General features: G+C 35.7%; 1 protein-coding gene across 1 annotated transcript; it reads left to right on the top strand.

Annotated features, from left to right (window-relative positions):
* The first annotated feature begins 8,472 nt into the window (after window positions 1-8,472).
* On the top strand, window positions 8,473-12,417 carry LOC104102113 (GDSL esterase/lipase At5g45910). The gene is made up of 5 exons (XM_009609736.4): window positions 8,473-8,985; window positions 9,767-9,985; window positions 10,455-10,603; window positions 11,107-11,380; window positions 11,961-12,417. Exons 1-5 carry the CDS (start codon window positions 8,757-8,759, stop codon window positions 12,188-12,190), a joined length of 1,101 nt encoding a protein of 366 aa, XP_009608031.1. The 5' UTR covers window positions 8,473-8,756; the 3' UTR covers window positions 12,191-12,417.
* The last annotated feature ends 2,216 nt before the right edge of the window (window positions 12,418-14,633 follow it).

Below are 14,633 nucleotides of genomic sequence, written 5' to 3' on the forward strand. Positions count from 1 at the left end.
GAATGCTAAAGCCAAAAAATGGCTTGTTTACGGACTCGGTCCAGATGAGTATAGTAGAATCGAAAGTTGTACCACTGCTAAGGAAATTTGGGACACTTTGCAAGTGGCCCATGAAGGAACACCTCAAGTGAAGAGGTCCAGATGAACACTACCGTATTCTCAATATGAGAATTTCACCATGAAGGAAGGGGAAACCATCCAAGAGATGTATACAAGGTTCACCACACTGACAAATGAACTTAAATCTCTTGGAAGGATTATTTCTGAAGAAGACAGATTTGAGAAGATTTTGACAAGAGTTCTGCTAGTTACATGGGAGAGCAAAATCACTGCCATTTAGGAATCAAAGAACATTGCCACTCTTAGGTTGGATGAGCTAATTGGAAATCTCACTGCTTATGAACTTAGAAGGAAAACCATGAAGATGGATGTACCCAAGAAGGAAAGGAGCCTGGCATTCAGAATCATTGAAGGTTCTGATCTAGAAGATGATGAAATGGATATGATCACAAAGGACTTCAAGAAGTACCTAATGAGAGGAAAGGGTTCTTCAAGAAGTGGAGGCTACAACAAACCAAGGGTTCCTGAAAAACAGACCAATGAGGGCTGCTTCAAGTGTGGGAAGACTGATCACCACATCAAAAACTGTCCTTAATGGGAAATTGAATGAAAGAAGGAAAGAGCTGAACGAAGAAACAGAAAGAAGGAACAGGTTCATCCCAAGAAGAACAAAGGATCAACAAAGGTTATGGTTGCTGCTTGGGGAGAAAGCTCAGATGAGGACTCATATGATGAAGATGAAGATGAAAAAGCACTTATGGAAATTGGAGAATCCTATGAGGAATTTGAAGTAAGTATAATCCATCTAAAAGATAAGATTAAGTTTTTGTCTAAAGAAAGCCTATCTGAGTTGCTTCTATATTTCATTGATGAATCTGAGGATATAAACAATGAAAAGAAACAGTTGTCTAAGGAATGTGTGATTTTAAAAGCAAAGTGTAAAAACCCGGAACTTAGAGTTAGTGAGACTATAAGTAAAAATACTCCGCTAAAGAACCAGGTTCATGTATTTAAATCAAATGTCCTAGAACTTAGATCTGAAAACCTAAAACTGAAATTAGGAACAAGTAAAAAGACAGTTGATTGCACACAACTCACTCTAGAAGAAAATGTAGGTAAACTAAAAGATGAGTTGTATAAGAAGGATGAGCAGGTAAGAATTCTGACAGAGGATCTAAGCAAGGTCAAGCATGAACTAGACAGAACTTGTAAATGGAACAGGTCCTCTGATGCACTGTCATGGCTACAGGAACATCATAGTAGCAATAGAAGAGGAATTGGCTTTGAGAATTTACCACCTAAATGGGATCCCAAAAGCAAGTATCTCACACTTCCTGAGAACAAATTTTGCACACACTGTGGTAAGACTGGTCACTATAAAAGTGAATGCACTGCAAAAAAAAAGGCTAGTCAAAAGAAGAAAAAGTTTGTTCAAGGGAAAAATAGGTTGCCAGGTTGGGATAAAAAGAATTGGATTCATCTTTTTACCTATAGAAAGGGGCCCAAACTAGTTTGGGTTTCTAAGACTACCCCTGATTTCCTTATGCAGGTCCAAGTGAAGGGGAGCAGCCAAATATGGTACATAGATAATGGCTGCTCAAAGCACATGACAGGAAGCAAGAACCAGTTCCTTTCACTTGAGGGCCTCAAAGGAGGTAATATCTCCTTTGGAAATGGGAAGAAAGGTGAGACAATTAGGGTTGGTAAGGTGGTAAGACTAACTCTCACTCGATTGAGAATGTCTATTTGACGACCTAAAATACAGTTTAATTAGTATATCACAACTTTGTGATAGAGGTAACTTGGTAGCATTCACCTCTACTAAATTCTTTGTGATTAATCTTACCACTGACAAGATTATTTTGCAGGAAAAAAGAGTGAACAATATATATATTGTAGATCTGTCCACACTGTCAGAAAATGAACTCACTTGCTTAAGTGTGTTGGATAATGATCCCCTCCTTTGGCACAAAAGACTTGGACATGCAAGTCTGAGTCAACTAAACAAATTACTCTCCAAGGACCTGGTGATAGGGCTGCCTAACATCAAGTTAAAGGAAGACAAAGTTTGTGAGGCTTATGTAAGGGGGAAGCAGGTAAGATCCTCTTTTAAATGCAAGAAAGTGGTAAGCACCACCAGAACGATGGAACTGGTCCATTTGGATCTTTGTGGTTCAATAAGAACATTAAGCAGATGTGGTAAATGATATGTGATGGTGCTTGTTGATGATTACTCTAGGTTTACTTGGACATTGTTTTTAACAACTAAAGATGAAGCATTTGACATGTTCGCTTCTTTTGTTAGAAAAACTCAGAAACAACTAGGTAATCAACTTGCATCAATTATATCCGATCATGGTACTGAATTTGAAAATGCTAGATTTGCTGAATTTTATGATGAGAATGGCATATATCATAATTTGTCTACTCCTAGGACTCCACAACACAATGGAGTAGTTAAAAGAAGGAATAGGACACTTGAAGATATGGCTAGGACTATTCTTCTTTCTAGTAAACTGCCCCATAGCTTCTGAGCAGAAGCTGTAAATACTGCATGCTGTATCATAAATAGGTGCATGACTAGACCTTTTATAGAGAAGACTCCCTATGAGTTACTTAAAGGGAAAAAACCAAATAAATCCCATTTTAGGGCATTTGGATGCAAGTTCTTTGTGCACAACAATGGTAAAGACTCCCTAGGCAAGTTTGATCCCAGAAGTGATGAGGGAGTATTCTTGGGATATTCTTCACATAGCAAAGCTTATAAAGTCTATAACAAAAGAAATATGTGTGTTGAATAAAGTGTTCATGTAGTTTTTGATGAAACTAACATTCTTTCCGAGAGACATGAACATGATGATGAAGCAATTGGGCTGGTAATAAACTTAAATGAAACCACTGCCTAGACAGAAGCTGCAGTGGAAGAAGGAATAGGTGATGGAACAGGTTCTTCCACCCAGAGCAACATGACAGGGGGAACAAAACAAAGAGTAAATGATTCCCAAACCTCAAAGGAACCTGTCCATAAACTTGTTCCACAACAACAAAACATTGAAGGAACATCAAGGGGAAACCAGTTGGTTGTGAAACCTTACAAGTATCAAAGTTCTCACCCCATTGAAAATATAATTACTGATCCAACCTCTGGAATAAAAACCAGATCTTCATTAAAGAATCTTTATGCTTTTGATGCTTTCTTATCTCTTATTGAACCTAAAAATGTTGTTGAGGCTTTGCCGGATGCAGATTGGGTAAATGCAATGCAAGATGAACTCAACCAATTTGAAATCAGTCAAGTTTGGCATCTGGTACTAAGACCCTTGGACAAATAAGTAATTGGCACAAAATGGGTCTTCATAAATAAAATTGATGAAGATGGAACAGTTACAAGGAACAAGGCAAGTAGGTGGTTCAAGGATATAGCCAAGAGAAGGGCATATACTACGATGAAACCTTTGCTTCAGTTGCAAGGTTGGAAGCAATAAGACTCCTTATAGCCTTTGCTGCTTACATAGAATTCACCCTCCACCATATAGATGTCAAGAGTGACTTCCTCAATGGTTATCTAAAGGAAGAAGTGTTTGTCAAGCAACCTCCGAGGTTTGAAAACAAGGAGAGTCCTGATCATGTGTACAAATTTGACATAGCACTTTATGCGCTCAAGCAGGCGCCAAGAGCATGGTATGAAAGATTATCAAAGTTTTTGCTTGATCATGACTACACGAGAGGTAAAATTGACAATACTTTGTTCTTGAAATAAAAAGGTAAATATCTCTTGGTAGTTTAGATATATGTTGATGATATAATCTTTGGAGCAACTACTGATAAGTTAAGTAAAGAATTTGCTAAACTAATGGGGAGTGAGTTTGAAATGAGCATGATGGGAGAGCTTAATTTCTTTTTAGGCTTACAAATTAAACAAAATTCAAATGGAACTATGATCCATCAGCAGAAGTATGTAAAAGAGTTACTTAAAAGGTTTTAAATGGAAGACTCCAAAGAAATTGACACTCCTATTGCAACAGCTACAAAGTTGGATATAGATGAACCTGGTTCATCTGTTGATCAGAAGTTGTATAGGGGAATGATTGGCTCATTGTTGTATCTCACTGCTAGTAGACCTAATATTATTTTTAGTGTAGGCCTTTGTGCAAGATTTTAGGCAAACCCGAAGGAGTCTCACTTGACTGCTGTCAAGAGAATTTTGAGATATCTAAAAAGCACCACTGATCTTTATCTTTGGTATCCAAAAGATAGTAATTTCAATATTGTGGGATATGCTGATGCTGATTATGTAGGTTTTCTTGTGGATAGAAAGAGCACCTCAGGTATGACACACTTTCTTGGCTCATGTCTTGTGTCTTGGGCCACCAAAAAGCAAAATTTAGTGGCCTTTTCTACTGCTAAAGTTGATTATGTTGCTGCTGCTTCATGTTGTGCTCAATTGTTGTGGATCAAACAACAATTAATAGAGTTTGGAATTGATGTTGATTGTATTCCTATTTTTTATAATAACACTAGTGCAATTAGTATGACTAAGAACCCCTTTCATCACAAGAGAACTAAGAACATAGATGTTAGGCATCACTTTTTGAGGGATAACTATGAAAAAGGGTTGATCACTGTGGAATTTTGTGCTACTGACAAGCAAATAGCTGACATCTTCACAAAAGCCTTAAGTAGATATCACTTTGAAAGGAACAGGTTGGAATTAGGGATGATTCAGATCACCTAAAAAGATCAGTTTAGAATTCAAAACGAAAAAAAAATTGAAAAACAATTTGTTGGGTTTAGTTAGAAAATCTAAAAATGCGTATATAATTAGATTAATTTTTGCTTAGTCTCATACTTTAAATAGTATATTCTTGTGCCATGTGTTAAAATGACTTATTAATCTCTAATGATATTTTCTCTATTTTGGTAAATTTAGACTTACACAAGAGTATTCTCAGTGAAGAACCTGGTTCATCAAGATAACACAATATATTTTCTACACTCTGTATAACTTGAAATAATAATATTTGGATCATGAGAAGAGTCCTACTTAATTCCAAACTCCTTTTGGACTTATCCGTTACAAGTGAATCAGTTCTGTTCAAAAGAGTCCCAACCAAATTGAAGTACCTAGATTCTAGGGATACACTCCAAAGTCTTTTCAAAACTGAAATTCAGTTTGATTAGACTTCCACACACACTATCATCCCTTCCACCACCCCAACCTCTAAGAAAAGAGTAAAGATGCTTGATTGCAAGGTTGTTGCGGGGAGAGAACAAATTTGGAGAATAGGTTTGTACTAGTAGGGTCTAAAGCAGGTGTTGAAACTATAGAGTCTGGAGGAATTGGTGGTAAAAATAAAAAAGAAAAAGAAAAAGAGAGCAAGGGTGTTCCAAGTGCTGTGAGGAGAAAGGGTAAAAGAGTGGTTGATTCTTCACCCACTCCTGTGAGTTTAACCAAAGACACAGGTACAATGGTTGTTTGGGGAGAAAAATCTGCTGGAGTAGAGGAGAGTGTAAAAAAAACAGGGGGAAGTGGGTCTGGCGAACCTGTTTCATCTGAACAGGAAACCCTCGTTGACCTACTGAAGAGATTGATTGAAAGTTATAATCCAAAGAAGAAAGGGAGGTTGGTATAAGCAAGGATCATTTTGGGGCAAATACGCTGCCTGCTTGAGACTATGAAGTCCATGTCACTCCTAAAGAACCTGGTTCATCTAAGAAGGTACCGGTGAATAGCAATGTGCGAGCCTTGGTGCAAGAAAGTGAGGCTAAGGATGTTGAGATTGAGAGGCTGAAGAAAAGGTTGGCTGAGGTAGAGTCTGAGAGAGATGCTCTCAAAACTGGACTAGCAAGGGAAAAGGAGAAGAATGGTGGAATTCTTCAAGACATGCTGAAACTTCTCCAAGCCATAAACCAAGCCCCCAGTTCTTCCAAGCCTTAAACTTCTAACCCAGTGTAGATCAACCAGAGACCCAGTTCGGGATTTGTTTGTTGTTTTTGCTCATGTTTCCAATATGTTTATTTCTTTTTATGCTTTGTGGAAGAATCATATCAATCATCAATGAAATTCACTATTTTTGCTCTAACTGTTTGTTTATATTTTTTTGATGGTTAAAATTCTTAGCTTGATCTATGATGATTAATCCATGATTGCATTTGAAGTAGCCCCAGTGGCCATGAGTAAGTTTTAAAATCTGGTTATCTCACATTTTTTATGCAACTTTTTGATGATGCCAAAATGGGGAAAAATGTGCTTTGTATTCTGAACAGTGATATTTATAACCTGATGAATCTGGTCCTTGATGATAAGTGAAAATTATTCTAACATTGTGTTGGTGTTGGGCTAAGTTGAAATATACCCTAAGCTTATGGAAGCACAGAGTTTGTCATCATTTAAAGTGAGAATTTGTTGGCCCAATTAAGGATAGTTTTGAAGATTGGCAAAGGAACTCAGAGATGAACCACGTCCATCGTTGGTAGGCATAGACACGGGCAGATTCAAAGCACGTGAGATGCACATGCAGGAGATAAACGAAATCTGACATAATAATATATATCTACTGATAGAAAAGATTGAATAATTTATAAGGAGAAGGACTCCTTACTCAACGAGAACATTATCTAAGATAAGGAAGGAGTTAGGAGTTGAGATTAACTAGAACTCTTCCACCAAGGAAGAGTAGCATTAGAACACTCTAGTTATTTTCTACTCTACTAACTCTATAAATCGCAGGATGTTCTCATTCTACAGGTGACGTACAAAAGCAGAAGTTAAACGTGAATTGATAGCAAAATAGCAAAGCATTTTGCAAGCAGTTCGTGTGTAATTCAAGTGTGCGAACCTGAAGCTACATGAACCAGATAGAAGAACCAGTTCCAAGTGTTTGTCTTTTATTCTAGTTCAATTGTAGTAGGTGTTTTCGTATTGTACCTTTCAGCTTTATCTAGAGTCAATTGTAATAGGTACTCAGAGTATTCAAGTTAGAGTTAACTTGAAGTTGTCACAGCAGTTAGAGGCTGGTTACCACAACGGGATTAGAGTTAATCCTAGGTTTACAAAAGTATTTTGTAAATGCAGTTTTTGGCTCAGTGATTTGGTGTATAGTTTGGGAAAATCCTACTGGGAAGTAGGTCGTGGGTTTTTTTTTCACCTTTTGAGCTAGGTGTTTTCCACGTAAAATACTTGTGTTCTTTAATTTCTGCATTTATTATTCCGCAACAGTAGTATAAGGAACACATAGAAGAACCAAGTCCTTCCATAATCTGTGCACGCGAAAAATTGGACACCACACAAATCAACCCCCCCTCTTGTGTGGTATTAAAGTTAAAACATCATGGTGGCGTTAGGATATCATGTTATCACGTTTGGTTGTATTTTTTGTGGTTTTAATATGGCACCCCTTTGTCTAATGCAATGCACACTTGATAGTTAGTTTGTATGTCGGTAATAACAATTGATATATAGTTTATCAATATTTGTGTTTGGTTAATGCATGCAGTTAGTGTACTTAGATTGTTAAGTTACTTTTCAACTTGCTGGTGTACTTTATTTCATTCTTGATAATTTTCGTAGACTCCAGCTTGATATTAAACTAAATCTCCTCTAATTATTTTCTAATTTTTGTTTCTTATAAGTTCAGCTGGAATTATGAGTATCCCATCCCATAACTTGAAATCTAACTTTGATTCTTAAGGCGTGATTTGGCGATAATTACTCGTTGCTCAAATGCTTAAAGTAGAATAAGAAAATATGGTGCGTGAATATTCATCAACAAAGGCTCATTGTTAGAGGAAGAAATACCTTAGTAACTGCTTTAAGACTTCATAATTATTAACCTAATAAGATGCTATAAACATTCACGTCATGGTGGAAAACAATCATGGTGAATACTCGGCACAATTTTGCATGGTGGAAAAAAACAAAGAGAAAAGCTAGAAGAAAAAAAATTGAAAAGGTAGAATATAATAAACATACAATAAGGATATTAAAAGAATCGTGACTCAATATATAAATGAGTATATGATTGTCGATATTTTTATGTCTTTCACGTCTTAAGTTCAACAAATGACTATGAAGGAGATGACTAATCTGTAAGGAAGAAGTGCAGTAAATAAAAAAGATTTAACGAGTTATTAGTGGGTTTTAAAAAAATAGGGATTTTTTTAATTTGGTGGCTTTCCGTTAGGTGGAGAGTATTTTTAAAAAGTTTGGCTAACGATAAAGGTAGATATGACCCGATAGTATAACGGATGATAAATATGAATAATATACTAAAGTAGAGAAGTATATTTGGCCATTTTCCTTTAATTAATATCTATAATTTCGTCTTTCACCTACTTCAAGTCTATATATTTATGAATTTCATGTTCCCCAACTAACTACTTGTACCATTTATCACCACCACTGAAAAGACTATCTTTAATTTAATTTATGTAGACCTAATTTTTAAAAGCTTATATCTAACAAAAGTGGAAAGAAATTTATGCTCTTTGTGCCCTTCTTCAAAAGTGTCCTTTCCTTAGTCTCCAATCGTCTCAGAAGAGAAGACTAAACTAGGACGAATTGCAGTCCGCCCCGACCCTTCCTTAGTGACTATGGTCAGGAAGGGGAATAGCGAAATAAATAGAACTTCGGCTCAGAATTAGACCTTCTGTCCACGGAATTTCAGACTACTTAGTGATAAACTACGTGTATCGTCATGAAAATCATCTTCTTGATTTTCTGTTGCTTTTTGAGCTCAGTTTCACCCAATCAACAATCTTATAATGCAATATTTAGCTTTGGTGATTCACTCGCCGATACCGGAAATTTCCTTCTCTCCGGTGCCCTAGCTTTTCCGGTCATCGGAAAACTCCCCTACGGAGAAACGTTTTTCAAACATGCCACTGGCCGATGTTCAAATGGACGGTTAATTGTTGACTTCTTTGGTAATGTTCTTCTATTTTTATTCTTATGTTTATTTAAATGTTAGTATATATAAAATGTTCGTAACTACATGGTCCAAAGGGATTTAATTTAATTATCTCCTCGTCGGAAAAATATATTAAAAATAATTTTTTTTTTTTTGTATATTTCTAAGTTATTGACTTCCTTCACGTAAGGAAGCTATCCTTTCCTACTTTATTGGTAAATCTGTCCCAAATAATCTTTTAGGTCGCAGGTTCAAATCTCAAGTGTGATATTTTTGTATTTGTTTTTAATATTCTGTTAAATATTTTAGCCCCACCACTGTTTGAAGGCAATGATATTTTGTTAAATTAGGGCATTGTCTACGTCTCATCTCTTGAGGTGCGGTCCTTTCCTGGACAGTATGTAAATGTGGAATAGTTTGTGCACCCGACTGCCCAATACTTAAATACTATATATAGCATAGGCGAATTTTAGGTCTTACATTCTTGCAATCTTAACATTTTTAGCTGGGCGGCTAGAAATATTTTCACTTGTCTAGCCATAATCATTTGTAGCTGCCGCTGGTGTATATTTCATGTATAATAAGTATATAATATATACATACTGACTATACACATATTATACCGCGATTATACTGGCTAAACTTTGTAAAAATTAAAGATTAGGGTTATCTTTTTGTTGTGGGCTTTGTTGGGTTGATGTGTAGTGTAAAAGTTTTTTTTTAATCTCATAGTAAAATTTCTAGTTCCGCCACTAATTTAAAAGTAATGACATTTATTTTCATTCTACTAAATGTAGCGGAGGCGTATGGATTGCCATTACTTCCACCCTATTTGGCACTGAAAAATGGCGTAAAAGCCGAACATGGAGTGAATTTTGCGATTGCTGGAGCTACTGCAATTGCTGCTGAGTATTTTTATAGTAAGAATATTACAGTTTTATGGACAAATATTTCATTAACTGACCAGGTGGGATGGTTTCAGGAAGTGAAGTCTAACATTTGTGCCACGAGAAAAGGTATAGTAATGACGATTATTAATTTAGCCATGATATTGTGGCGTTTGGTTATTTTTGCAAAAAATTGGACCGGCAAAAATTTGTTTGAGCTTTTGCAAATGCTGGTTGTTTTTAGCAAGCTTTCAAAATCAGTTGCTATAAGTTTGAAAAATAAATTATTGTTTTTTTTTGGTAAAAATAGCATAATAAAAAAAGAGTTGAGCTAAAAAATAACACTATAATTTGTAGGATTGCTACACAAATATAGCAGGTCGAAATCACTGTTTATTTTTTGCAATCAGCAAAAATAACTTATACACCGATTAATACCCGATTATGCACATTCATACATGGATTATAAATATATTATACATCTGTCAAATTATTTTTAATTTAGGCTGTTAGGTCGGCTGCTATTTAGACTAATTCTTCATAGCTTTTCTTAATTTTCCTTTGTGTTTTTTTAATTCTTTTTAATTTTGACCTGCAGATTGTAGAGAATACTTTAAAAAATCACTATTTATAGTGGGAGAGATTGGAGGCAATGACTATAACTACCCCTACTTTGTTGGTGGAAGCATTAAACAACTTAAAGCTCTTGTACCAGCAGTAGTTGAAACAATTATTGAAGCAACAAGTGTAAGCTTTCACTCTACTTTCATTATAGATTAAAAAAGTAAATTATAGCCTAAAGAATCCATTTCAACTTTTGTGTATTGGCCTAGGCCATCCAACCTTAATATTCAAAATATGATGAGGTCTTAGACGGGTTTGAACCGTGAAAGCAGTCATTAATTCTTGAATCAAGGTAGGTTATTTATATCATAGAGTTGGATTCAGGATTTGAAATTTATGAATTCCTACAACGATTTCGAGTTATATATGTATAATAATAATTGAATTCTCAGTCAAATATTTATAGATATTTAGTGAGTTTTTTAATACAAATGTGTTTGTACAAAAGTTATTGAGTTCACAGGAACCTATAACCTTAAAGCTGGATCCGCCCCTGCTACATTACACCCTTAACATGCAATCTTTTTTCGGACTTTGTCTGAATACATGATGTTCTATGTAAATGAGGTCTTGACTCACCCAACCTTATTATTTAACTTTTTCCTTCATAATTTGCTCTTAATTAGGTATTGATAGAGGAAGGAGCAGTAGAATTGATAGTTCCTGGGAATTTGCCAATTGGGTGCTCAGCATTGTACTTAACCTTGTTTGGCACTACAAACAAAGCAGCATATGACAAAAATGGATGTCTCAAAGCCTACAATGCCTTCTCTAAATATCACAATTCTCAGCTTAAACTCTCCCTTGAGAAATTAAGAGAAGAATATCCTCATGCAAAGATCATATATGCTGATTATTATGGAGCTGCAAAGAGATTGTTTCATGCTCCAAAGCATTATGGTAAGTTAATTTTATTATGATGAACTTCTTAATTACATCTTTCTAAATTTATATTATAGTAGTTTAACCTTACTGTTGATTAATTTGATTATCTTAGTCCGTTTCAAAAATGATGATAGTTTTTTAAATTTAAAAATAATTTATTAAACTTTCTATTTTATCTCTAATGAAAAGTATATATATATATATATATATTCGTATGTTTCAAAAGTCTTTCTTTCTTTCTTAAACTCCGTGTCAATTCAAATTTTACCACATCAACTGAAACAGAGGGAATATGAGATCTTCTAAGTGTAAAAGTTACAAAAGTATGATGAAATTTAAAGTGTGTTTGTGTTTACATATATACCATTATAGATATTTGGAGCAACGGTAAAATTGTCTATGTGTGACTTATAGGTCATGGGTTCGAGCCGTGAAATCCGTCATTAATGCTTGTGTTAGGACATGCTGCCTACATCAGACCCCTTGGAGTCTGACCTTTCCCTAGACTTGGTGTGAATATGAGAACATGCTTTGTGCACCGGACTGTTTTTTTTTGTTTTAGGTCCTCATTTTGTGTCCATTCAAAATGTCACAGGATTTTTCAATACATTAGTAGCATGTTGTGGAGGTGGAGGTCCTTACAACTTCAACAATTCAGCAAGATGTGGTCATATTGGCTCTAAGGCATGTTTGGACTCTTCTAAATTTGCAAATTGGGATGGAATTCACTTAACAGAAGCAGCTTATCACCACATAGCCAAGGGGTTGCTCAATGGCCTTTTCACTTCTCCACCTCTCACATTTTCTCCCATTAAGAAAATTTAGACTAATTTCTCATTATCATAAAAAAATTCTCTCTGCTTGCAGTGAGTAAGAAAGAAAGAAAATATAGGAATTATCTGCGGATATATTTTATCACTAAATTGCAATAAAATCCTTTGCTAATTCTATTTAGGCCTCATTTGTCTGTACTTAATGGAGGTCTGAATCTTAATCATTCAGATCTGAGACATTTAGTGCGTTTATTATTAAATTCAGATCTTAATTAATCATTAAGTGTATTTATTTTATTTACTTTACAATCACTTAATGGGTTTGTATAACAAAGATTTAATTTCATTAAGATGTTATTATCCACATTCATTACTAACTGTCGCCATCGCCTACCATTATCAACTACTACCACTATCCTCAACCATAACCACACACTCACCCACCTCAACTACCACTACCAACTACCCCATCACCATCAATAACCATAGCCGACACCGCCCACCATTATAAATTTTCACCACCCACCATCACCTTCCTCAACACAACTACAACTACCACCACCACTACCATCTACCAATATTAACTATCACCATTCACCACCACTAGTGGCGGAGGCATGATTTTTACTAAGGGGGTTCAAAAAGGAAAAAATTAAAAAATTAAATGAGATTGTAGCTAGTAGGGTGTCACGACCCAAACTGGAGGGCCATGACTGGCACCCGGGCCATACCTGCCGAAAACCAACGCACATTTTATCTAACATTTCTTGTTATCTATAAGGGTCGACGAAATCAATATAAATGATAGACATGAATCCTAAACAACCAACAATGACATATAATGGCATGAACATATATAACATGGACCGACAAGGCTATCATGAAACTATGTATAAGGTACGAGCTGACAAGCTGCCATGAGAGACTATACAATAAAATTCAGTTGACAAGGTAATCCAAACTATACATGAGTCGACACCTGTCTATGAGTCTCTAAAGGAATATAAGTGCTGCAACATTGCCGGAACAGGGCCTCGACATACCCATAATATCTATAACAAAAATGCATACCAAGACCACGGCAAGTCCGGAGAAGGGATCTCACCAATAATCGCTGAACTATGCAGCCTACTATGGTAGGGGAGCTTCGCCTACCTGTCTATTAGGACCTACATCACGACATGCAACTTCCACAAATAAAAAGGACATCAGTACGAATAAAGTACTGAGTATGTAAGGCAGAAAGCATAAGTAAGTACAATAATATAAACAGGGATAGAGAATATACAACCTGTAACATCTGGGTATCTCTGAGGTCTACTGGCATGAAATGAATATATATATACACACACACATAAACTTTTAAAACATACATACACCTATGTGAGCATCATCATCATCATCATATCGTACCCGACCATAATAGGCTCGGTAAAAATGTACCCGGCCATCATAAGGCTCGGTAGAATCGTACAAGGCCATGTCGAGCTCGGTAAAACCCAACTAATAAGTGTTTGCACAATAGGTGTCGTACCCCGCCGACTATAGCTCGACTTAGTAGAGTAAAATAGATAGATATATATGATGCGTGCTGGACTCATTGGAATCATATTTTGAACCTTTCGGAGTGACGTAAGGTCGGTATACTCCGTACATGTTATTAGGATTAATTCTTCATCAAGAATCTTATAAGAATCAGGAAGTACCAACAACATTGATAACATAAGAATAAGAGAAGTAACATCAACATCAATCGTTCCATACGAAGGGAAACAATGTAAGTACTACTAGCTTCTAAGAGTGGAGTATCTTTGGAAGCTCGTTCATTACATTATGCACAATCGAAGTCATGCAAAAGATAGAAAGGGATAGCCTCACATACCTTGTATATACTTCCCAACCTCAAGTTATAAAAATGTAACGACTCTTTAGTCTACAATAAGAGAAATGACACTATCGTTATCGTTTAAGTATCGTAACTATTATGTATCGACTGCAACCTATTTTACGATGAAACGGACAGCACCTCCCCTATTTATATGACTTCCCAAAAGTTAAAATGACCACAAAACAGACCAAACAACATCAATAATAATCATATTGAGTCTTACAAAATAGTCCACCAATTCGACAACATTACTAACAAGTCTTTCGATATATATCTCACAAGTTCTAGCTTCAACGATATCACGACCCGAAATTTCTCACCGATGGGACCGTGATGGCGCCTAAGATTTCACCTGCTAGGCAAGCCAACGTTAGATAATCATTAAACCAATTCCTTATTCCCATTCAGTAATTAACAATAATTAACTAAGATAAAATATAATAAGTGTGGAATATCATAAAACTGTATTAATTATTACCACCCGGATATGGAGTCACAATTCACGAGTATTCTAGAATTTACTATAAGTAATAGTCTGAAAGAAATACAACTGTCTGAATGAAAGAAACAGTAGTACATAAAAGATAGACGGGGACTTCAAGGTCTG

This window comes from Nicotiana tomentosiformis, chromosome 9 (genome assembly GCF_000390325.3).
Source record: "Nicotiana tomentosiformis chromosome 9, ASM39032v3, whole genome shotgun sequence".
NCBI lineage: Eukaryota > Viridiplantae > Streptophyta > Magnoliopsida > Solanales > Solanaceae > Nicotiana > Nicotiana tomentosiformis.